The following is a 17,042-nucleotide window of genomic DNA, read 5'->3' on the forward strand; positions in this document are numbered from 1 at the left end:
CTTCTCCTCCCATCAAGAAACTATTTTAATTTGGTGTATTTTATTATTGCATCTAGTTAATTTTTGGGTTAATTTTTAGAGGAAATTCTTATGTTATTCCTGGCTATAACACTTCATCTGGATTCTATTTGGTCAATTTCTTATAATACACTGATCTTCTTATGCCTTATAAATCCATCTTGGAGCTAAATGCAAGTCCAAACACTAGTCAGTTCCTTGCAATATGTGCTTGTGAGAATCTGTTTTTGGGAAAATCTCCCAGAGAAAACCAATGCTCTGCGATTGCTAGTCAGGAAATGCACAAAATCTTGAGGCCTTTTTTCCTATTAGCTTGTATTTAATTAATTAAGTTTGTGTGTGTGCACCTGTTTATTTATGTGGATGCTTCTATGTGCAGGTATGTGTGTATGTGGGGAGGGGTGAACATGTATATGTGTGTGCATGTGTGTCGAGGGCAAAGGTCAAAATTCCTCAAAGGTCTGGCCTCAGGTATCATTCCCCAGGTGTAGTCTACAATTTCTGAGACAGGATCTGTCATTGGCCTGAAGCTCACCCAGCAAGCTCCAAAGATTTGCCTATTTCCTCTCCCTGTTGTTGGGATTTTAAGAGCCTACCACTCAATGTTCTTTTCACATGGGCTCTGGGGACCTAACTTAGGTCCATGTTCCTTCAAGGTAAGCACTTCACTAACTGAATTGTCATTAATTGGCCTAAAGTTGGCTTGTATAATCTTTTTAGCTTTGTTGTCTTGGCAAAAGCCTCAGAGGTTGGTAGAACACACCTCTGGGTATGCCTGTGAGCATGTTTTGAGAAATTCTTGAATTATGAAGACTCTCATTTAATCACATGATGAGGAAGTGAGACTTTGTTAGAGGAAGCAGCTCACTGGTGGATGTGTCTTGAGGTCTTTATCTTGCTGTGATTCCTTCTTAATATTTACTTTCTGTGTTTCCCATCTGCTGGGACGTGGCTGTTCTGCCATGCCTTTCTCATAGGATTCATCAATTCTTCTAGAACTCTGAACCAAAATAATCTTTCCCTTGCTCTATTTCTCTCAAGTTCTTGGTCACAGTGGCATAAAGTAATTGGCACAGCTTGGTAGAGTTCAATGTTCTGAGACCTAAGATGGCCAAGCTGTTGGCTGTTGCAGTTCCTAACAGACATTGGGTCGTTCAACATCTCCAAAATTAGCCAGAATTCTAACTCACCAGGCTTCAACCCACTAGTGCTTTTCACACGCCCCCTTTAGTGCTGAGTATAGATACTTGTCTTTGTAATTTTTATCTAAAATAAAATAAATCCTTCCTTCTTATCAGGATGAAGTTCCGTGTTTGTTCTTCAGTTCTATATCTGAAACTAACAGCTGATTAGAAAGGAAGTCCTTCTGCTCAGGGCAGAATTAATGTCTGGGCACTGTGTAGAAGCTGGCCTGCAAACCCCATGGTCTACTTACCACTTCACTGGTTCCTTTTCATGACCGGGCAGTAAAATGTAGGACCCCTTATGCTTTGGGAGTTTGGTCAACGTGTTTGCTGCAATCTTTGTAAAGTCTTGGGGATTCATTTTCTGTCAATACATGTTAATCAGCATTTGAAACTTGAATCCTGCCTTATTTACAAAGCCATGTCTCCATTAGCAAAACAGTGAAGAATTCTAATGGTTTTGAAATGTCACTGTACTTGCAAGCCAACACGTGAGTCTACCATGGTTTCATATTCTTTAGAAGACTTGAGTATCCCATGTTAGAAACAAAATATAGTCTATTATCCACAGTAGGAACAGCAGCTAATTTTGTTTTGTTTGATCTGCACCTTCTGTAGGGGGAAAAATGCTAAAAGATGACTGTATATACAGTACATTGTGTTATGGAAGAGTAACCCCCATCTTGGAAAACTTTGTAATAGTATGCTTCCTGTTTGCTCCATATGTGGATACTCTGTTTTGAGCTTTCAGGTCTGTAAGCAGCCTTTGCCTTTGCTCTGGAAGAAGGCACCATCTCTATCATTCAGTAATTCGAGTTTTATTAACATATTTGAGACTATTTAGAATGAAAGATAATCCACGTCTTTAGTGTGTAGAAGTAAAGAGAGAAGAGCCTCCCATAGTTTACCGGGTTTCTCTTTACTGGGCTGTATTTTCCAGGGAAGAAACATTTACATGCCAGGGGACATTTAAAGGAAAAATAATGCTTAAGCCATATCTTAGTACCTGGAATTGTTCAGGAGAAGAGTAAGTTAAACTATTACAAAGACTTTTAAGCATTTCCTTATATTGTGGTGCCCCCACCCATTATACTAAAGCCAGAACATTGAAAGATGGAAAACATTCTTAGAAAGAATCACAGAAAATAAGAGATCAACAGAGATACTTCTCCATGAGAAAGTTCAGAATATTCATTTTTAATATAACAAGTTCAGTCAGTGTGATCTTTTGTTTGCTTTTAAAAATTTATTGTTCAATAATTAAGTCAACATACAAAGTAATGTGATTCATTCTGACATTTTCCACATACATGTTACATGTTTTTGTTTCCCTCCCTTGCCCCCCACCCTCTACCCGACTCTTGTTCTTTTTCTTCACACATTAATAGCCCACCCCTCTTTCATAGCACATGTATTCCATTTCTATACCCCCCTCCCACCTCTTTAAGATCTACTCTTCCCATCTCATGTACCCCTTTCTAGTTTCAACACCGACCCCCACCCACCCAGATATGCACATATAAGAGAAAACATGCAGTTTTTTGTCTTTCTTAAACTGGCTTATTTCACTCAATAGGATGATTTAGAGTTTCATCCACTTTTCCCCCTGCAAATGCTATAATTTTGCTTTTCCTCTTGGTTGAATAAAGTCCCATGATGTATATAATCATAATTACTTTATCCCTTCATATATTTATGAACATCTAAGCTGGTTCTGTTTCTTCCCTGTTATGAATAATACACTAATAAGTATGGGTATAGTATTCTTGTACTAATAGTTAAGTCTCTGAATAGATAGACAGGAGAGATAAAGTTAGATCACATGGTAGTTCTATTCTTAAGTTTTTGAGAAACCTTTATATTCTATCAGCAATGTCTAAGGGTTTCTTTCTCCTCATAGTTTTGCCAGAATTTGTTACCACTTGTTGTCTTGATAGCAATTCTGACTGGGTAAAATGGAATCTCAAAGCAGCTTTAATTTGCCTTTTTCCTGCTGGATAAGAACGTTGAACACATTTTAAAAAAATTATTGGACATTTGTGTTTACTTACTTTCAGCTTATTTATTAATCTAATGATTTTGGTGTTTGTTTTTTGCAGTGCTTTGTAGGTTCTAGGTATTCATAGAGAAGCACAAAAGATGCTGCATAGCCAAAGTGATTCTAAGCACTGGTGAAATATCTCATCTTAAATTATATAATGAAGCAATAGTAACAAAAACTGTGTGGTACTGGCACACATACGAGCATGTAGACCAATGGAACATAGCAGAGGACTTAAAAATAAGCACACACAGCGACAGCCAATTAATTTTTGACAAAAGTGACAAAACACATATTAAAAAGACACCCTCTTCAGCAACAGATTCTGGGAAACCCAAATAACCACATGTAGAACAATGAAACTAGATTCTCATTCTTCACGTTGCACACACAAAAATCAAAGTGGATCAAAACCTTAATATAAAAATTGAAAATTTGAAGCTGCAGGATGGAAAAAAAAGTACTCTTCAAGATCTTCTTGCACAAGGACTTTCTGCAAAAGACTCCAGTAGCAGAGAAAGTAATCTCAAGAATTAATACGATCACATTAAATTAAAAAGCTCATACATAGCAAAGCAAATGGTCACCACAGTGAGAAGATCACCTCATGAAGAATGGGAAAAAAATCTTGCCAGTTATGTCAAGAGTTTTTGGTTGTTGTTTGTTTTTGTATTTTTTTATTTTTTTTTAAATGAAATTTTGAACTATCATAGAAAATAAGAAACAATTATATATGACAAAATCATTAACCTCCCACCTAATTTTATTATATTGGCTTTGTTGCATATCTGCCCATCTCTCTAAATTTTTATTGGTGTCTTTTTATATGGTGTTTTAAAGTAAGCTGCAGACCTCAATATGCCTTACCCCTAAAGACTTCAGGATATATATTTTAAGGGAAGTGCATGCATTGTGACTATCATATGATTTGATGAATTCTGGGAAAGGTGTATACTTCAACTTCCATGACAATCTAGCACACGTTCCTCCTGAAAGTGACCTCTAGTTCTTTTGCATGGAATTGGGCTCTGATCTCCCAAAGGCAAGTGCAGTAGCAATCTTTTAAACCATAGATTAGTTTTGTGTGTTTCAGAGCTTCACATGATCTCATCATACAGTGTGTCATATTCTATGAAAACTTTTCCTTTTCTCTGAAGAAAGTTTGTGAGATTCATACTCGCTGTTTTAATCAGGAGTGGAATACTTTTTATTCTCGAGTGGTGCAGTATTACCTGGATGCATCTTTCTAATGGACACCTAGGCTATTTCTAGAGCAGGAGTAGGGTCTCTTAGCACAGAGGAGAGAAAACAGAGTGGGAGAGGTGTTGTAGGATGTGAAGAAAAGCTTCCAGGAGCCTGTGCAGATTCTCAAGTCTAGGGCTTAGAAAAGTTGTACTGTGTCGCATCCTTACAGGGAAGATCCTGATTTGTCTAATAGGTGCTAGAGCTAAGAAGTCAACAAAATCCCAGTCTCCTGTTTGTCTTCTATAATGTGATATTTCAATGCATTTATTTTAAAGACAGAGTCCCGCTATGTAGCCCTCGACCCTCTGCACCTTCTTCCAGTTGGGCTACAGGCATGCAGGCATACATCAGCACACTCTACCGTCCGTTCATTTCCATAACTGCTCATTAACAATTTGCCTAATGCGATAGGCTTGTCTTGAGTCTTGTTTTAGAAGTTTAGAGAGGAAGACATCTGCTTCAGACCACCAGGAATTCTCACTCCACTAATGGCACCATTTAACTAGTTATATAGACACCTGTGCATACACACATAGCCATGTATATGCCTCTTACTATATCATTAGGAGCATAATTCTGTTGGAATGAAAAGAATGTGGCTTTATGATCCCTATGTGATTTAAGCGTGTGAATTTAAATATTACCCCGAGAATAGACAAGTACATGCCTCCATTTCCCTTATGATTGTGTTGAGCTACATCTTTTCAAGAAAAGACCACAGAAGCTCAGATTTCCTTTCTAGGTCATTTCTGATACTCTAAACATTTAATATGCCATTTGCTTGCTGGAGGTAGGCAGCTTTTACACTCAGTTGTATCCCTAAAGTGTAGTCCTGTCCTTCAATGCTGTGGGGTCCTAATAATTCAAACTATTCGTAGTTATTCTAAAAGTTAGTTGAACCCTGGTCAACATGAAACTGCAGACAAGCTCTTTTTTTTTTTTTTTTTAAGATTTATTTATTTATTATATATACAGTATTCTGCCTGCATCTATGCTTGCAGGCCAGAAGAGGGCACCAGATCTCATTATAGAGGGTTGTGAGCTACCATGTGGTTGTTGGGAATTGAACTCAGGACCTCTGAAAGAACTGCCAGTGCTCTTAACACCTGAGCCATCTCTCCAGCCCCATGCAGACAAGCTCTTAAGGAGACCGTCAGCAAGAATATTGAGGATGTTAGCCCCATCTCTCAGAGGCTCATCTTCCCAGAAAAGCAGGAAACATAGTGGGCTCCTATGTAGAGTGTGATTTAAATATACTGGGTGTTGTTCAGGCAAAACTAAAGGCAAGGTCCTTCTGTCAGCTCTTCAATGTCTGCTCCCTGCCTTTTCTCATATGATGTGACTTTTAGCACACCTTTATTCTCAGCGGGGACTTGATAGCTGATTACCTTCAGTCTCCCTTGTTCCTTCCCCTTCCTCTCGCTCTGTCTTCCTTCCTTCCATTCCTTCTTCCCTTTAAACTAAGGAGTCTAGGGCTCTGTGTATTCCAGGTGGGTGCCTCATTATTAAGCTACACCTCAACTTGTATTTTCTTTTGTAAATTTTATTTATCTGTTTAGGCATGCGTCACTGTGTGTGTGCCTCTCTCTCTCTCTCTCTCTCTCTCTCTCTCTCTCTCTCTCTCTCTCTCTGTGTGTGTGTGTGTGTGTGTGTGTGTGTGTATGTCAATGTCAGAAGACAAATGGTGGAATTACCTTATCTCCTTCCACTGTGTGGTTTGGTTCCTGGGGATTGAACACAGGCTATTTGGCTTGGTGCCAAGTCTTTTTACCTTTTGAGCCATCTCACCTAACCTAACCCTCACCTAACCTAACCCTCACCTAACTTAACCTAACCCTCACCTAACCTAACCCTCACCTAACTTAACCTAACCCTCACCTAACTTAACCTAACCCTCACCCAACTTATCCTAGCCTTCACCTAACTTAGCCTAATCCTGGCTGGTTTTGTTGTTGTTTTGTTTTTAAAGAGCTTCTTCCTATTCCACAAGGCTTTAAAAAACTTATGTATTTAACGATTAAAACATTCATGGATATTCAACCTCCTGTTTCTCTTTTGCCACATTAAAGACTAGCCTCCTCTGTGAGTATATTATATATACCAGCAATAACATGTTTGAATTATACATTTGATCTGTTACCTTACATGACTTTGTTAACACTTTCAGTAGGCACATTCACAAAAGATTCCCCCCAAACACATAAATCAATTTAACTTATTTGGGCTGTTACTTTTCTTACTATTCAGCCTGTGTTATCACATATGAATGTCTGCCAATTCCTTTTTGCCTACAATTAGCATGTCAAGGTCACTGATTTCATACCAAGGTCAGGAGTGTCCTCAGGAAGGATCTCAGTGGCTTCTTTCTTCAGAGGAATCACAGCTCAGTCTTCTGATATCTGCTCCATCTTGTGTTTGTTTCTATTTTGGCGTTGTCTGTCTTATTGCTTGGGCATCAAAGTTGTCCTTCAGGGTAGATTCGCTGTTTGTTGTATTTCCACCTTACTTTAAATGTGAAACCCTAATTGTAAGTGGCAGGTTCATAGGGTAAAGCAGTTTGGGGAACTTTCATTATGGCAAGTAAAATCCTAAAATCTTATTGGCATTTCAGTGAGCTGACTTTATTTTATGTTTTCCCCCTTAGGAAAAAGATGACCACTTTGAATCTGTTCAGCTGAAATCCTCAAGATGCCCCAATATCTGAAGAGACAGTTCTGTAGCATTCAGACTGATGAGCGAGGACACCTGATCTTTAGTTTTTCAGGACCTCTTAGGACCTGTCCTCACACCTGTCACGTCTGTGACGTCACAGAGGAGGCGTGCCACCGAGCGGGGGAGGCAGATATACTGATTGCCTTATAACACATTACATACTTGGTCAAACTACAGAAGACAGATGATTTGGGTCTCACTGAAGATGAAGCTTAACTCAGGAAGAGATTTAGCTGTATATACACATAACTGAAACCCACTTTTAAGCCCACCAATGCACTGCTGATGCATGCCATATAATTACTGGGTAACTTTAATTCTTTATGATGTCTACATTTAAAAAAAAATGTGTGTTGGAAGGAAGACATAAGCATATGCCTTGTGTTCCCATATATGTCTTAGTCTTGTAATTTGGGGAAGATTTGAAAAAATTTGCTATAATTATTTTTTCCTTTATTTCTCCAAGACTTGCAAACATCTTTTCTATTAAAATGGTGAGTGATGAAAGACAATAAATTTTCAGAGGATATTTTCTCTTGACTTTGGAAGCCTAGGATATCAGTAATGTTTTGTGAAGTTATTTACTTGGGTTATCAAAGCTGATAATTGCTTTTAAAATTTCACCTTTGTCAGAACTGGTCTGAAGAATTTAACTAATTGCTTGAAGGGACCTTAAGGGGGAGGGAGTGAAATCTAAGGAGAAACCTCAACATTCCCTTAATACAAACAGTCCGGTATTATGAGAAGTCAGAGGGCTTAAAGCCATGTGAGTGTTGCTGAAGAATAAAGCATGTGGCACCCCTTGTTTATCAGACCCTGCACAGTCATGAAGGAGGAGAAGGAATGTCTCCAAGTACAGATAACTGCTTGTTTGGGCAGCTCAAGGTCTCCACAGATGTCCCTGGGCTTTTCCTTCACTGCAGGCAGACCCCTAGAGCTTTGGTGATTTTTTATTTTTTCTTTGTTACAAGATTTTGAGGATCCTGAATTTCTTGGATTTTATTTTTAGCCAATAAGGAAGAAATTCAATTTTTGAAACACATATCCTTGTATTCAGAGTAAGAATCTTATTAACAGCTATGGAATGCATATTGTTCCTGTTTAAAAGCAATCCAGAAAATTGTGACATTCCTTATGATGGATTATGAGTATTAGTGTGACTTGGATATTATTTTTGGAAGAAGTTTGAAGGTGAATTTGACCAATTTTAAGTATAAACTTTTAGAACTGGGAAGGAGGAGAGTATCTTTCCTGTTGTTGGTCTAAGATGTTCTGTTTTGTTTCCAGTAAACTGTAATCTTTAAAAAAATTAAAAGAGATTTTTGATTGGCTGAAGGAGGCAAGGCCCATGGGTAGGTTTTAACTATGTTTTTGCCCGAGGTGTTTCAATGACTTATAATGTTTGATTCTGTGGGTGATGTAGTCTTTATTTTTGTGAAAAATGAGAGAAAAATGAATAAATGAATAATTGTGCTTATTGGCCAGTGGGTAAAAAACTGGACCTTTTTGCCATCACTAAAAGAATGGTTTTTTGTGTGTGCGTGTGTGTATGTACTTGCTATTAAATATAGACGTAGATGATGCTGTGCTATTGTCTGTCTAGGATTGAAGAGAATGTTATTTAGCACAATTTCTTGGATATTCTTTGGAAGAAGAGATGGTTTTGGCTTTGCTCATTTTTACCCCACTATCAGAGTGTTGGCGTTCTTTCCCTATCAAAATAATCAAAGTTTAGTCATAAGAGCGGAAGAACACTTGAAATTTGATGCAGAGGCAGCCAGCGGGAGTGTGCAGACTGGCCAGTCAGCCAGCTGCTTCTACTGCTCCTCCTCCTCCTCAACACACAGCTTCCAAGCCATAGAGATAATTGGGATTTGCTGCAGGTAATTCTTCCTTCACTTGTCACTGGGCTAAAATCTCTGACAGGTCAAAAATGCCTTAAATTTTAATGAACTCTGAAAATGCAGTTGGTATTGAAGAAGTTATTTATTTTATTTCTAATTTTAGATATTAAATAGACTTTTGTCAGCTCAGTCCCATCTTTGGATTCCCCTGGCTTGTCATTTTATTCTAAGAATGATGGCAGAGAGAATATTATGAGGAGAATATGCAGACCAATTTTAGCTATATAATTCTGCTTAGTTTTATGTATGGCCTTTGATAAGCCTAGTAAAATGTTGAAAGGTATAAACAAATTATTATGTTTCTATGACTTCATTGACATTTACTTCCTCCATCACTACCAGTGCTAGAAAAATATGTTATTTTTTCCTAAAAGGAATACTTTGGAGCCTAAAATACTTCATTAAGTCAACTGTTGCCTATAACATCTCTTAGCACTATATCAAAACATACTTAAGTCAGTTTCCCACTGGATGAGAACATGGATAAGTTACATTATGCCATTTAACAATGTTGAGCAATTTGATACGTATTTACTCGATTTAAAAGACTGAATTTTATTATTATTGACCTTTCCCCTCTTGGTTACTAATAGTCATAACTTTCTTAGGATTAAAAACATTTCATAGTACCTTTGTGTAGAGTTTTGTCATTCTTCTTCCCCAAAATGATGGTTTTGGTCAGTACCGTGGCAGAGTTACTGGAGTCCAGCCATCCACCATCGGGGTCCTCGGGGCGGCTGGCAGTTTGCTTCTGTAAAATCCCATCTGGCCAGTGTGATTTGATGTCTTTTGGTAACAGTGTTTCCCATGGCTCATGGTCATTCCTAAGGGGAGGCTAATGTGTTTCTATTTTACACATGAAAGCCAGCTGCTTGGTTAGTGTGGGCTGTGTGGCTCACTTGTGTTCTCATATTGATAGGTAGATGATAGCTTCTGAGGATGAGATGTTGACATACAAAATAGTATGGGTTCTTGAGACCCGGCATTATAGATTCTTCCCTGGTTTATTTATGGCATCTGTTCGTGTATGATGTACCTCAGTGCTTACCCATTTACCAGATCCTCTTTAAATATGACAGTAAAAGTGTATTTAGTTTACCTTCAGTGATTGTTGATTCAGTAAACACCTACAATTTCTTTAAGTGAAATGTCAGTTAAGACCTTGGTTAGCTGGATTTTTCTTCATTTTAATAACTCCTGGAAGGAGGCTTCTGTTTATAAAAGCTTATGAGTTTTGATGAAATTGGAGCAGACTGGGCAGTATTTCCTTTATGTCAGGAATTTCAAATAAAAGTAAACCAGTAAGAATCATGTAAATCTAAGGCTGCTCTTGCAGATCAGGGTGGGTAATTGCCTCACCCATGGCTGTGCACCTTTACCTCAGGGTTCCAGTTCAAATCTGTTTGTGTGGCTTTTCACATGCCCCTCCTCCACAGCCCTTTTCAGACAGACTATGGGATTTAGAATGATCAGGACAGTCAAGCAGATGAAGCAGGGACTAGCTGAGAGGTTGTGTGCACTTGAGGCTTGTAAAGACAGAGAGTACCTTTCTCAGCCATTCTTGACATCTGTCCTCTGTGTTGTCCAGAAGCCAGCTTGCCTTGAAGTTTTAAAATAGGAACAACTCTCCTTTACCATGCTAAGCTTGGGTGGGCAGGAAAACCTGTTAATATTTAAGCTAGAGAGGATGCAGAGTCCAGTAACTATTCAGAAACTCAGGGCAAGTAGATAGCTAGCCTCTGAAAGTTTCTTTTATGACTATTACTTAGCCTGGGGTTCTAAAATTTAGAGAAGTTTTACAGAGATGGATCAATCAGCTTTACATTCTGGAAAGATGAAATGTTGTTACTAATATAGAAGAAAAAAGGTTCCAAACCTATTTTTTTAAAATATAATGTCTTACATAAGAGAAAAGATTGTATAGCATCTGTTTTCCAAACATATGTTGAATGTTTATACAAAATTATTTCTAGGGATCATATGCACTTTCTAATTAGAAACAAGGCTTTATAGCAAGGATGGAGAAAATGACAGAGCTTCTTGTGAGTGCATTTTCAGTGTCCTGACAGGGCATAAAATGTAGTGGGTGTGGGTCAAAACCCAGCCCTCAAAACTACAGTTTTCTCATGATTTAGACATGACCCTAAAGGTCTTGCTTTAAGATCCATAGTCAACTTGACTGTAGAGCATCAGCTGTGCCTGGGAACGGCCCAGCTGATACTGCCTCCCTCAGACCGTCACCTTCCATCAGTGGATGGAGCTCAAGCGCACATCAGCCTTCCTCAGCCGCTATTCCAAGCAGATGCTCCTTCTGAGCATGCTTGTCTGGCTCTCCTGCCAACTGCGGTCAGAGTGGAATTTGTTTTTGCTATTTAGTGTCTTTGAATCTGCCACCCAACCTACCCCAGTTCACTCCTCAAATTTCAGATCCTTATGTGAGGATTCAGGCAGTGGTGAGCACCATTGTTTTAAGTATCTGGTGGGTTATAGCTGGATTCCTTAGGTTGCTCATTCAAATGCATGCAGGAGAGAAAACTTCCTAGCATCCTATTTCTTTCAAGGCCAATCCCTTTGGTCTTCAGGCCCCTGTCCACTATTTCTAGATATACTAAAAATAGTATTATTGCATTTTACTATTTCAAATACTGCCTGTCATATATTTAATTCTTCTTTCCTTCCTCAGTCATTCTTCGCCACAAGTCCTGCTCTTAAGATGTTTTCTCATGCATTTGAAGCAAATACTTTACCAACTGAGTAATATCCACAGCTCTGGTGTATGCTTTTCAATGGCATCGGTCTTTCCATTGTGGGCTACATGGGTGGCCTCTCAAAAATATGTCCACATCCTAGCCCCTGACCCCTGAAAATGAGATTTTATTTTAAAACAAAAACTTTGCTGCCACCACCACCACCACCAAAAACAAACCAATGGCCTCTGCAGATATAGTTAAGAATGTCAAGGTGATAGCATACTGAGTTATCTAGGTGTTCCAAATCTAATGATAAATGACATTTTAAGAGACAAAGGACAAGACTGACACAGTGGTGAATATGATATGAAGACTGAACAGTTTGAAATGACATGGCCATAAGCCAAGGAAGCATATAACTACCAGGTGCTAGAGAAAGAATGGAATGAATCATTTCTTTGACTCAATAAGGCCGTCTGGTCCTGCTGACTCCTTAATTGTGACAGAATAATATTTTGTTGTTTGAAACTACATTGTTTATAGCATTTTTTCCCTATCATCACAGGAAACAAATGTACTCTCTGCCCCTGGTACATGATAGAGCATCTACAGACAGATGTATTCTCAATATTTTTTTCACCATTAATTATTTGCAACTAAAAGTTTGGTAGAAATAGGGAAGTATTTAGTAATAAGTATTTCATGCCTTATTTTAGGTTAATAAAATATTTAAATTTAATGATAAGTCTGTGTGCTGGAACATCATTCCTAGGACTTGGGAAAGCAATGGGAAGTAAGATCTCTAGGATTTCTACTTCTCCATTCATCTATAAAGGGCAAGAGTGAATGCCCAGTGGAATTATTAGATGCCTTCTGGTTTCTTTTCTAGTCATTATGGTTGTTTGTGATCATCAGATCCACCATACCTTTTCTGACAGATCATAGCTCTCTATTCAGAATATAGGAAAGCCTTTGCCTCATTTGATAGTTCTGGGCTGTTATATAATAATCATAGTTTTAAAAAGATAATATACATAATCATGAGCTGGTCTTATATTTATGTTATCACCCATTGACAATTCCTGATCACTGTCATCTATAGAAAAGTAGAAGTCTACTCAAAACCCTCTGGCAGGGCTACAACTCCATTCAAATATGTGACTGTGAAGAAAAGCTCAGTTAGACAATTACTTCCAACATTAACAAGAGAAGGTGACTTGAAATCTACATATTCAAATTACCTTGAGTGATCCAAAAGGACAAACTGTTATCCACCATGCTTGAAAACCTCGAAGGTTTTATTCTGGTTATCTTTACATTAATACAGATACCTTTTATTTTGTACTGAGAAAAACAATCTGTTACACATAATGTAACTTTAATATACAACGTAGAAACTCACCCTAAGTTAGTTACAACAAGAACCTACAAAAGACTTCATAGGAAAAAGGTTACCTAATATTGCCACTGTATAGGGATTTTTATTTGTTTGTTTTGTTTTAGTAGACTGACCCTGTCGGACCCTGTCACCAATACTCAGCTCTGTAAACAATGGTTATTTCCATGTTTGGGGAGGGGTGTTATTGGGGCACTAAAATCAGCCTAAAAAGTTTTATCACATCACTATATACTGAACAGTCCTCAAAAATAATTTATTGTACTGTTTCTAAAAAAAAGGTACTAGGGTTGTCCTTTTGTTCTGTTTCCGTGTTCTGGAGCAGCATGTGAGCACTTTGTCTAACAGCCTAAGAACATGAGAACTGAACTGCATATCGCAATCACAGAGATGAGGTGGTGGAGTCGAGAACTTCCCTCCCGTTGCACACCGTCGGGACATATGTGCTTGCAGAGGCTGGAAAAGAAAGTGGGACAGAAGGCTTAGTGAGCAGGACACTTAGTTAATGGCATAAATACTTCCAGACACTGAGTTAAGATTAAATTAAAAACCCATCTTGACATGGCTTTGGAAAATGCCTACTGATTTATGCTATAGTGGATAAATGGTGTAAATATTTTCTGCTCATTAGTTTGTATCCTGGAATGTGCCTCTTCATGCCAGGCCTCTTGGAAAGGGGATTTATAAGTATAATTTTTTGCTGAAAGAAATCTTTCATTGGTTGAAAATTAGACTTAATAATTTATAAAATGGTGAAAATGTACTGAATAAACTGAAGGGCCGTATAATTTTCTTATAGGTGATTAAATTGTTTCCTATATTCAATAACTGTAATTAGTTTTGATCTTTGATCAGGGATCACTCTTTTTTGGCCCTAGGGGTCCTGTGTGAACTCTACTGACTTAGAAAACTGGTATGATTTTATTGTTTGTGTTGCATAGGCTCTGTGAGGATGCGGGCAAGGGTGAGTGCTGAGAATTTTGGCTCCTTAACAATTCTTGAAGGCATTCCAGAGGTGAAGTGCCTTCACTAATGACAATGGTGGTCACAGTGCCATGATGCCTGTATAACGCAGTAGTGTATAGTAACTCTCTTTATAACTTTTTTCAGATACAATTTTTACTTATTAACATCTTGTTTTTATATGAAGTTTATCCACATAGTATTTATTTTACACCTGATATCTTTTCATGGAATGAGGACATAAGCAGGAACCTCATTCTTCTTTGGGATGAAACCATAGACTCAAGAGAATAGGTGAAAGTGAACTTATACCTCCTTTTAGGTCTCTCCATCTATGCTAACATATATTTTCACCACAGGAACTGGATCACCAGAACACATCCTGGTTATAATTAACAAAATATCTTCCTATTCCTTAAAGACATATGAACTAGTTTCATTCTAAAGTGTTCATGACTGATAACAGATATACTATTGACCCATAAATTACTTTTGGTATAGCAATTTCTCTAAACACAAAGGAGTAAGTAGTAGTGAGATTGTAGCTCATATAGCATTATAAGGGAACAGTCACAGTATTTAGGGAACTGACATCTTGGAGCAGGTCAACCACTAGCCAAGCTGAAGCTTTTCAACTCAGTGATTTGAGTAGGCATGTGAGAACATCTTTGAAGCCTGTGAACTGAAATGACTAGAGTCATGTGACAAGCTATGTCTTTGGTAGATTTTTTTCCCTTTTAACATAGATGGACCATATTAAGTATTTTTCTTTGCAGCCTTGACTAGCTTCAAACTCATGATCCCCATGTCCCTAGCTCTTCAGAATTTGCCCACTTGCCTGTGTCACCACATTCAATTTTTTTTTTCCAAAATGACTCTAAATCTTTGAGGGAAGGTATGCCGTATGTAGGATACATTTCTTAAAGTTTCTGCTGCAGAGATAGTAATAACACAGCCTATGCCTGGCAAAATCTGATGGAAACTAGTTGTGGTAATGACTCCAGGTAATGAGACCTTTAGTCATTATTCTCCATTTTCATATGCTTTGTGAAATCCTAGAATCAGTAAAAGCTGGTAAAGTAAAAGCACAAGGTAAATGAAGCTCCAAACACAGATCAGTAGAAGCAGAGGGAACACTCTGAGCCACTCAGCATGTGCTCTTTCTCAGAACCCTGGATCCAGCTACCCGCTGGACATGAAGATATAGCAGTCATTTCAGAGCTGGTGTCCAAAGAACTCTTGAGTTTGTGTAGCCTTTCCCCACTTAGCCTTTCCTCAGTAAATGGTTTTATCTTCTAACATAAACCAGAAGTCTAAAATTCATGCTTGACTTTCCCCCTTTTCCAATGGCAAACCTATTATCAGATGTAATAGGCTCTAGCTGTATATCCAACAACGGCCATCTTTGCATGTCTGACCCTGGGCAAGCCACTATTAATTAACTATCTATGTGCAGAGACTGACAGGAGAGGTAGATACTACTTACATTTCTCCTGGTCATGTTTTCTACATGGCAGCAAGACTACATACAGTCAGCTCTCCACACCTGTGGTTCCATAGTCACAGACTCAACCAACCATAGATTGAAAACATTTAGGAAAAAAAATACATACTGGTCATATCCAGAATTTTTCTTACATTCCCAAGTAATACAATGTAGTGGTTATTTATACAGCAGTGACACTGTGTTGGCTATGATCAGAAATCTAGAGATGATTTGAAGTTTACTGGAGGTGTGCATAGGTTATTTGAAAGTTTGGCCACTCATGAGGAGGATATTCTGAAGCCAGTTCCCTGGATACTGAGGGGCAGCTGCATGTTGCATATGAGCCACCTACTTAGACTCTTTCCAGTGGCATCCCCTTGTGCTTTAACTTGGATTAGAAATCTCAAACGAAGGACTGTGCTTTCCCTTCTGTTTGTTACATATCCTACATACTCCTGCCCACTTTGCTTTGTCCTCCAGATAGGAATTATGTTTCTCAACTTTGTGCCTTTGCCATACCTATGGCTTCTATCAGGGACATTCTCTCTGCTCACTCATGCCTCATTCATATCACCTATACCTGGAACATGACCTCCTCCCAAAGATGGTCCTCAGCCAACTCAGTCTAAAGTAGCTCTCTGTCATATCTCTGTTTTAAAATTTGGGCCTGCACAGTCGATGCTTCCAGACCCCTCCTCCCTCTCCTCTTCACTATTGATCAGAAAATAGGTAGGAACTCTGCTTATTTGTTTTATTATTAATCTCCTGTATATTTCGTGAACAGACTTTCTGTAAATATTTCCTGAAAGATTCCATACATGTTTACATTTCTAAGAGTGAGGCGATCAGTGGAAGTTCTCAGAAGGAAGTGAGGTCCACAGGCAGCCTTGTTTAGGTCAGGTGGGCTTTCTGCTCCTTAAGTCACACTGAAGCAATGACCACCAGTTACCCTTGCAAAGAGAACTGGTTCAAGGTGAGAGCTCCTGATAATAGGCATACTGCCTTTGGCATTTCAACTAATTCCTTTATCTTTTCTGGGATCAAGTTTTATTATTTCTTTGCAGACTTTTCCTTTTCAGAGACTGGAGGGGGATGAGGCTATATAATGGGGATAAGTAAAGGATAACAAAGGTCTGACATGCTGATGCCTCTGTCTGCCTTGGACTAACTGGTCTCAGCTCCTCTCTGTGCTTTTCTGGAGGCCACTTCACAAAGCCGCTCTGGTGTCCTGGTCTGTGTGGAATGTGATGGAGCTCTCTTCTTTGAAGTGCTCTCCCATGTCAGTTTTGGTCTCTGCATTCCAACTTCCTACCAACTGTTGCGTTTGGCGAGGTAGGAGACACAATGGCTGCAAAGATAGCTGGCTGCATGGCTTCAAATAATGCACTCTGTAGGCCTTGGAC

General features: G+C 38.6%; 2 protein-coding genes across 4 annotated transcripts in view; one reads left to right on the forward strand and one right to left on the reverse strand.

The window, feature by feature from the left end:
* The window catches only part of Elapor2 (endosome-lysosome associated apoptosis and autophagy regulator family member 2), a 165,482-nt gene extending 155,749 nt beyond the window's left edge, over positions 1–9,733 (forward strand). For both annotated transcript variants that reach the window (XM_036182439.1, XM_036182441.1), the window contains exon 22: positions 7,133–9,733. In XM_036182439.1, coding sequence (XP_036038332.1) covers positions 7,133–7,192 — 60 coding nt within the window. In that variant the 3' untranslated portion in view covers positions 7,193–9,733. The remainder of the gene's footprint in view (positions 1–7,132) is intronic.
* Positions 9,734–13,071: 3,338 nt separating this feature from the next.
* The window catches only part of Grm3 (glutamate metabotropic receptor 3), a 216,025-nt gene continuing 212,054 nt past the window's right edge, over positions 13,072–17,042 (reverse strand). For both annotated transcript variants that reach the window (XM_036182442.1, XM_036182443.1), the window contains one exon: positions 13,072–13,646. In XM_036182442.1, the coding sequence (XP_036038335.1) occupies positions 13,573–13,646 (74 nt within the window). In that variant the 3' untranslated portion in view covers positions 13,072–13,572. The remainder of the gene's footprint in view (positions 13,647–17,042) is intronic.

The sequence above is a fragment of the Onychomys torridus genome, chromosome 3 (genome assembly GCF_903995425.1).
Source record: "Onychomys torridus chromosome 3, mOncTor1.1, whole genome shotgun sequence".
NCBI classification, from domain to species: Eukaryota; Metazoa; Chordata; class Mammalia; order Rodentia; family Cricetidae; genus Onychomys; species Onychomys torridus.